Genomic DNA, 8,726 nt, shown 5'->3' with positions numbered 1-8,726 from the left:
ATGATATGGATTTGGTATAGCTAAAAATTATCCCGAAATTATAATTTTGTTAATTTATCCATATGTTGGGACTATTTTATCTAGTAGGAGATGGGATAAAATAACATGATAAGTGGGATATTATTATATTTATCTGTGGGATTTAATTATAATTTTTTGATATAAGGTATAAATTTATCATATATATATATATATTAAAAATTTTGTTTTAATATACAATTTATACCATGCAACAAATGACACCATAGAGTGTCTTCTACGCCACAACCCTTGAAATGAAGTTCTTATACTTTGTCTATCGGGCTGGCCGTTCGGATCTATTTTCATTTTTACCATCGGCAATCAGATAATGGTCAGAAATGGAGGAAATTTCTGCATAGGTCCACTTGAAGGTATTTAAATCGGTGGGGTTGTACGGAGCTTTATTATTCTTATCCCCACTACCTACCACCCTTTTTTAGCTTTACGGGAATCTTTACTTGTAGAAATGGTATTATTAAATTTTTCTTTTATTTATTACTTGTATGCTCAATTTGTTTAGGTTTCTCAAGATTTTGAGATCATTGTCCAGGTTGGAAGTTCAAATACTCCAAAAGCTGCTACTCTGTGGACAAGTCAATATAGGACAATACTACATAGTGTGCTACAAGATAAGGATCTTTAGCTTGGACAATGATACGTGAAGCTCATATTCAGCTTTGATTAGTATTATGATAAGCTTTGATAATATAAGTTGTGTGTAGCTTACTTAGCTTATCTCTTAATAATTTAGACAACTTCCATTTGTATGGGATACTTGATTTTTTATTTTATTTGCCTGATTAGTTCAAAACTTCTTAATCCTAATATGCTGAAAATCACTAAATACTAATAATATTTTTGTTATGTCATATACATATATATAGAGATTAGAGAGTACTTCAATGTTAGTCATTTTTATATAGATTTTATGTATAGTCAAATATCATCACATATTTTTTGTTCTATTTTATGCGGTGCACTTCTTTTAGTAAAGTTTATACAAAACATGATGTATTATTATATTTTAAAAAAATTTAACTATAAATTTTTATTAGTTTAGATATAAATTTTTATTAGTTTAGATCATATATATATTATTATTATTTTTTTGTTTCTTTTTTAAATTTCATATCCAGTCAACTGGCAAAAAAATAAAGGAAGCAAGATAATAATGATACGAGCTATGTGCTTGTCAGTGCTTATCCTTTTTGGTATGTTGTCTAATTTAAATAGCTGAATAGTGACTCTACTTATAGCCGCCTCTTAATTCTCAAGTCTCCAATCATTTCACTTACTGTTCACACACTAAACAACCCATTTATCTTAAAGTCTTGAGCATTATTAGCATCGACAGTCTGTACCTTTTTTTAGCTCAGAGTTTAGTTTGCACAAGTGAAAAATTGCTGACCATGTCTCTTGACATCTCCTCCATTGTATCCAGGTATATTTTTGTCAAAGATTCTTCTTTTCTTGTTCAGCATAAGGTATATTTTAGTATTGGCATGAAATTGATTCAAATAGAATGAAGGGTGATTCATATTCCTTTTTTTTTTTTTTTTCTTAGCTAGCAAAGCTTGTTGAAACCTGTTACTTTACTGATGTCAGGTGCCTCTTTATTTTGGTTACTAGGTACCTGAATTCTTGCAAGCTGCATGAGGTCCTGCCCAATGCTGCTGTTCTATCCCAGCTTTACAAGGTGGTCATTTTTATTTTTTATATTTTTAGTTACTCTCCTCTAATATATGAAAACGAAATACTGTATCTTAACCAAGCAATTTTCATTATTCCAGTCCCTTTTCTTTCTGAATCTGTTCTTTAGTTCTTTCTGGCTGACGTAAGATCTAGACAATGAGAGCGTTCATTTTATGTTCAGGATAGGTTAAATATTAGTGAACTGATGGTTTGTCATGTAACACTACACTTACATCTAATGATGGAATTTTACTGCACTCGTGCAACATACAACAATCTTATTTAGTATTGTGATTTGTGAACAGATTTCTTGTGCTGTTAATATTGTAAAAAGTTCTTTCTTTGAGGAATCAAATTTGACCAGGATCATTAAAAGTTTGGTTACCTTTCTCAGGCCAGCATGCAGGAAAAAGTTCAAAAGAAGAGCACTCTAGTAGTTTCACTTGATGAGCTTGAAGATGATGAGATGTTGCCCCTTGTCGATACGTTGCTTAAGGTCCACCTTTTCAATGTTGATGCAGTAGACATACTTTCCACGTCAAAATCGGTTGTGAAGCAAGAATTTGTGGTATCGTTAATACGTGCGGTCAATTCAACAGTCCGAATTGTTGAATTTCAGGATACTCTATTTAGAAAAGATGTCTTGTGGTATGCCCGAAAACTATTGTGAAGATTGAACACCAAAAAATGACGAATTTTGGAAAAGAGAGATCTAAGTTGACAATCATAACTTGTTAATTGATTTCTGGTCTCTGCAGGGATCTTTTTCAGGGTGGTTTGAATTGCCAATTGCTAAAGCTGAGGTCTACTGAGATTCAAAAGTTGAATATGGCTGGAAGCTTCATGCAGTTACACACCCTCAATCTAGATTTTTGTTCTTCTCTCACTAGCTTAGAGAAGGATTGCTTTACTTGCATGCCAAAATTAGTGCACCTCTCCATGTGTGGAACTAGAATAGCTGATCTGTGGACAACCCGTGCAGCTTTGTCTCGGCTTCCTTCTTTGACAGAACTAAGGTTTCAAAATTGCATATGTTGCAAAGATACTGGGCCATGTCTTGCATCATCCAGTAAGATGACAAATCTTCCTGTTTCTGAAATAACTTAATCAGGTTATTCACGCAAGGACTTTGACAGCAACCACAAAATATTTAATCAGAAATGTGACTATAAATTTCGTATGCAGATGGCGCTGGCAGTCCAGCTTCTGTTGGCAAATTATTCATAAACCAACTCACTCAATGATTCAGTGGATAAATTGGCACATTTTCAACTTAAGGTCTATACCTTTGCTTTATGCTTGCACTTGTTGACTAAAGTTTTACTTGCTTCTTATATCTCAGACCTATATTCTTCAATATATGTATCAGGCTTCTTTTGGTGATATGCATGTTCAAGGGAGAGATGATTGTGCTGAGGATATAAACTTTAAACTGAGAGATACTTCAGTTGTTTCGAAGATGTATCTCTCTTGGCATCCTTCACCAATCTGCTATGAGAAACACTACAGGGAATACATGATTGCGTCATTGCCTCATCTAGGAGTGTTAGATAACTTTCCTGTTAGGAAAATAGACAGAGAAATGGCAAATACTGTCTTCTCGCAGTACTATGAGTATCTGCCATACAAACGTCGGCAGAAAGAAAACGTTGCAAGTGTGTTGCATATGCGTGAAACAGGTAGAGGTAATGCGTACCACAACAAATCCTCTAGGATAAAGGAGGCAGTTTCTTGTAGGAAAATTCCACATTTCTATTCAAGGTCCCTCTGTGCAGCCAAACTTGGTTCATCTGCTTCTCCTTGCTTGCATAAAATATCTAATATCAGCAATGATATCAAAGAAGGAAATGAGAGCCTCCGACCACGACAGTTTGAGTATCACCCCACTAATCCTAGTCTGATGGCTTTCGGAACTTTGGATGGGGAGGTGGTTGTCGTTAACCATGATGCTGGAAATATTTTTAGTTATAATCCACTCTTTGGGGTGACTAATAGCATCTTAGGCCTCTGTTGGCTCAACAAGAATCCATTTAAGGTATGCTGTTTTCTCAACTAGTGTGACTAAGATTATAGTTGCTTGATGGATCATATTAAAGCTGCACTTTTCAAGTCTGGTCACTGTATCATGGCCTAAAGTCTTTCTTTAAGTACTGTTTTCATTTTCAAGGACCTTGTAGAAACCGACTCACTATACCTTTCTTGATATGTACATGATGACCTTAACAGGATTTAACCCCCTTCCTACTGTTACAGGGGTAGCCTTTAGCCATAAGTAAAAAGTATGCTGAGACGCCTAGCTGAAAAATATCCATCGCATGCAAGTAAAAGTTTGCTGAGACTCCTAGCTGAAAATGAATTACGTGATGTCTAATTATTGACACCCTTATATCCTTGCAAACTAATATGGTCGAGTAGCATGTTCCTGCTTTTTTGCTGTGTAGATTGATCATATAAGATGAGGTTTCTGTTAAAAGTCATGATATCTGCGCTGTATATAACCAAAATACATGTACTAATATTTGCCATTTTATCTTCATCACTCTTTTTCTTGGAACCGCTGATGAATTATGTTTTGTTTACACAAAACAGCTCCTTGCCGGTTCTGACAGTGGCTCTTTGAGATTGTATGACATCAATGACACATTGCAAAAGGCAGAGAGTGGTTCTAGCAGTTCCAGCCCTATTGTGTTTGATAAATTTGAACAGTTGACTTCACTTCATGTTAATTCAACAGATGATCAGTTTCTTACGAGTGGTTATTCAAAGAAAGTTGCCATATATGATATTTGTAGTGGCAAGCGCTTGCATTTGTTCAGTGATATGCATCAAGAACCCATTAATGTGGCTAAATTTGCACATCACTCTCCAAACCTGCTAGTCACTTCATCATTCGATCGTGATGTCAAATTGTGGGATTTAAGGCAGACACCAAATCAACCCTGTTATACAACCTCGAGCTCAAGGGGAAACGTGATGGTTTGTTTCTCCCCGGACGACCTGTATCTGCTGGTATCGGCTGTAGACAATGAGGTATCTTAATCAATACAACTACTAAGCATCTCATTTTATCTTACCAAATTTGCTTGCTAGTGGATTAACAAGTTAAACTAAAGGTCTAATTTGTGGTCCCTCTTAGACATGCAAAAGCAATAATTTTGGTACAAAATCCTAACTTGTTGAATTTGGTCTATTTAAGAGGTGATTAATTGTAGATGGATTTACAATTGATTTTTATACTGTCTTTATGGTACAGGTGAAACAACTTTTGTCTGTAGATGGGAGGCAGCAGACAGATTTCGGTATAGCTTCCACAGGGAGCGCTCATAATTATACACGATCATATTATATGAATGGAAGGGACTATGTCATTAGTGGAAGCAGTGATGAATCAATTGTCCGCATTTGTTGTGCTCAAACAGGGAGGCGACTGAGGGACTATTATTTGGAGGTAAAACTCCCAAGAACAATATTATTAATTTCTCCTTTTCCCTCTTTCTGATATTAATTGTATTTCTTGTCTGTTCCGTCATATTTTTTTTAAAGGAATAGTGTTGACATATGTGGGGTTAACTAGTTGTTGGCTGCGGTATTAAGGCTTTTGCTTTGTTTCTTTGTTTCCAGGACAGGGCATTGGAGAGTCCAATATTGGTGCAGTCATTGAGAAGTGATCCTTTCAGAGTAAGCACCGTGGTGGCAGTAAATTAGCCAATCTTCATTTGCTACCTTAGCCTCTATTTACTCCATTTCATTGTCTATGCATTGAAACTAGAAATTCGTTATGCACATTCCAAGTACTGCTCCTTGCATTTATATGAAAATCTGTATCATAGGTGCTATGGAAAAGAAAAGAAAAAGAAACAAACGCATGAAAATATGTGGTGTTCATTTTTGAAACGTAGCTTATTTAATTTAATTTTCTTACTCTTTTTTCCTTTGCATAAAACCAGCATTTTCACATGGCTGTCTTAGCATCCTATGTTCGTCCCAGTTCAAGACGAGACATCATTAAGGTAAGTTTTATTCTCCTTCTCTTTTTTTTTAGTTCATATGATCATTGTTCCTTGTCTTTTTCTTTTTATTTAAAATCACCTTAGTTTCTAAACTTAAGTACTTGGATGTTTTGCCAGGTCAATTTGCTAGAATCAGGGCAATGCAATGATGAAGATTCCGAGAGGGAAGACTTCCAGTTCTTACGGTCATGGAGGTTGAATTTCACATCTTGCAAATTTGTGTGTAAATGAGTAAGGAGCTCAGATTTTGTGCATATGTATCTCCGTGCAAGCCTTGCCTAAAAAACAAAGATCAGCTAGTGCAACTTCTATCGGTCGACGTAGAGATCCCATGTCTGCTTCTCCGATTCTCTAGTTAATGAGAATGTCAATTTACTGCTTAGTTCCAACATGAAACACCAAGCAATGACAAAATTTTCAATATAAAAAAATAGGAGTGGAGAACTTTTGGAAGAGAGAAAACGTAGCTGGCCGCAGGGCTGCAGATTAGGTGCTTCAACAAATACAAGATACTGCATATATAGACACTCATGTGGTTCAATCTGCTCGTAAATAATTATATATCAAGTTTAATTTTGAATAGTTCTTTTCCCACTTTTTGGCTTTGGGAGCTTGGACGAGAATTTAAACTATAATTTTTTTCCCATATATGCAAGCGAGCAATTAAAATGTGACAATTATAATGCAAAAAACTCCGGCAAATTGGCATCACTTCGTTGAATGTTTCGCCACTGACCCTTGTGTACACTTCCAAACTTTATCAGTGAAATAAGTAATTACATAAAAGCGACCACTTATAAAAGATGTGATGCAGTGGATGGGCTGCTCCTCTCTTAATCAGATGCCTCTCGGTTCGATTCCTAGGTATGGAAAAATCTTGGAAGGGAAAGCTTCCCCGAATGGGACTTACGCAGTGTGAACCTGAATTTAATCGTATTCCAATGAGGGTATCAAATATCGGGCGGGAAATTAAAAAAAAAAAAAAAAAAAGAGCAAGTGGCTGAGGACAGCCTGCGCCACTCTGTGATGCCTTAAAATATTTGTTATACTGGTGTTAAGCACCCGCAGAGAAAACAACAACTAAACGTAAATATTTTTAATCGAAATCTTTGTACCTATCGCAGGCTGCAGCTACTTCGGACCTTCTTTTGCGACATTAGAATAAGGGACTGTCGGCATTCATCTTTTACAACATTAAGGGGTCGTTTGGTAGGAGGGATAGGATGGGCTGGATTATTAATCCAATGGGATTGGAATTAATCTTATGTTTTGTTGGTCGGATAACTTTTTTGATATCCCATCCAATCCCATGTAGATGGGATAAAAGGTGGGATAAGGTGAGATTAGTAATCCCACATAAAGGGTGGGATTAGTAATCCCATCTTATCCCACCCAATCCCATCTACGTGGGATAACTTATCCTCCTACCAAACGACCCCCAAGAGTACAAATTTCTGAGATTCCATTTCCCTCGGCTCCACTTCTTGCTACCCCATATCCACATTTGCCACTGATGTCTGCAGACCTGCTACATGGCCTCCACCTAATCACACTATCTTAACGTTGAATACACATCACTTGCTCGCTTCCTCGTTCCTACTTGGCATTTATATATATACCTCTTAAAAAGGAAGGGAGACACTTATTTTAGGGATTTAAACAAAATTTAAAAAATTTGACATTAAATTATTTTTAAATGTATATAAAATGACATTTTTTCTTGAACATACTAAAAATAAATACAATATCAATTTTTGAGATTCCATTTCCCTTGGCTCCACTTCTTGGCTCTTGCTACCCTACATCGATCTTTGCCACTGTTATCTACATACCTGCCACATGGCCTCCACCTAATACGCTATTATTAACATTGAATACATATCACTTGCTCGTTTCCTCGTTCCTACTTGTCATTTGTACCTCTTAAGTAGGTGCCTTTATAAATACTCATTCACTTGCACTTGCCCAATGCCATCAAATTAAAATTGTTGTGTACTTTGTGTGATTAATTGTTTGTCAATTTAGTTCCATAAGACCAGTGGTAGCCTACACTTTACTCTTCAAGATGAAGCTTGGCGTGATGACTTTGCTAATTGTTTTACTTGTTCTGTTTTCTTCTTTCCTTCAACAAGCCGTGGCCTATGACGACCCAAGTAAGACTTGTCAACTCTCCCTCTCACACGTACACACATTCGAGCTAGGCTAGCTGGCTAAAGGTTTAACTTATATACACCGATATATTGTCATTCAACAATAAGGCTTTAACAGTATATGTAACATGTCATTTATCATACCGTTTTTGCTACCAAAAGTTAAAATTTGTTGTCTATGTATAGAAGTTAAATTGTCGGAGTAGTTAATTAGTATTTTATGGTAATTAATTGATTGATGTATTTATGTGGTGTAGGTTCATGCGATTCAAAGTGCGCAGTGAGGTGTGAAAAAGCAGGAATAGCAAAACGTTGCTTAACCTATTGTGGAATATGCTGCAATAAGTGCAAATGTGTGCCTTCCGGGAACTATGGAAACAAGTCGGAGTGTCCTTGTTATAGAGACATGCTCAACTCAAAATGCAAACCAAAGTGCCCTTGAACTTGAATGCTCCACTGGTGTTATTTCTACTCAATGTTCATCCCTATTTAATTTCCATTTTGATATGCATATCCCAACCAGTTAATAATGTACTCTAGTGTTTTCATATTCTTTTATTTTCTGAAAATTAAGTAATATTCAAATATATCAAGCACCACTTGATCCTTTTCGTTTGTACTTGCTTTGAATATTAATGCAGAGTTCTTTCTCACTTCATTGGAGTGTTCCATTTGAGCAATTCTTCCAATTCTGTCTATATTCAGTTTTACGAAACAGAGAGAGGGAAAGAAAAATGAAATTATCAACTATAATGCCCTTGCTTCATGATTATTTCTTAGCCAAATAAATCGATAGCCCCTAGACTTGTTAATAAACTTTATTTAGATACTGAAACTACGATCTATTTCGATC

The 8,726-nt window shown here is 35.8% G+C and overlaps 2 protein-coding genes across 2 annotated transcripts; both read left to right on the top strand.

The window, feature by feature from the left end:
• Positions 1-334: 334 nt before the first annotated feature.
• LOC132047558 (protein DWD HYPERSENSITIVE TO UV-B 1-like) lies at positions 335-6,305 on the top strand. The gene is made up of 12 exons (XM_059438586.1): positions 335-392; positions 1,463-1,505; positions 1,651-1,717; positions 2,108-2,361; positions 2,472-2,817; positions 2,899-2,925; positions 3,056-3,748; positions 4,303-4,743; positions 4,967-5,161; positions 5,335-5,391; positions 5,661-5,723; positions 5,841-6,305. Exons 1-12 carry the CDS (start codon positions 350-352, stop codon positions 5,952-5,954), a joined length of 2,343 nt encoding a protein of 780 aa, XP_059294569.1. The 5' UTR covers positions 335-349; the 3' UTR covers positions 5,955-6,305.
• Positions 6,306-7,642: 1,337 nt separating this feature from the next.
• LOC132036168 (peamaclein-like) lies at positions 7,643-8,481 on the top strand. Its single transcript, XM_059426436.1, has 2 exons — positions 7,643-7,876; positions 8,131-8,481. Exons 1-2 carry the CDS (start codon positions 7,789-7,791, stop codon positions 8,313-8,315), a joined length of 273 nt encoding a protein of 90 aa, XP_059282419.1. The 5' UTR covers positions 7,643-7,788; the 3' UTR covers positions 8,316-8,481.
• Positions 8,482-8,726: the final 245 nt, after the last annotated feature.

Source organism: Lycium ferocissimum, chromosome 2 (assembly GCF_029784015.1).
Source record: "Lycium ferocissimum isolate CSIRO_LF1 chromosome 2, AGI_CSIRO_Lferr_CH_V1, whole genome shotgun sequence".
Taxonomy (NCBI): domain Eukaryota; kingdom Viridiplantae; phylum Streptophyta; class Magnoliopsida; order Solanales; family Solanaceae; genus Lycium; species Lycium ferocissimum.
The sequence above is the reverse complement of the archived record's forward strand: the minus strand, read 5'-3'. Positions and strand labels throughout refer to the sequence as shown.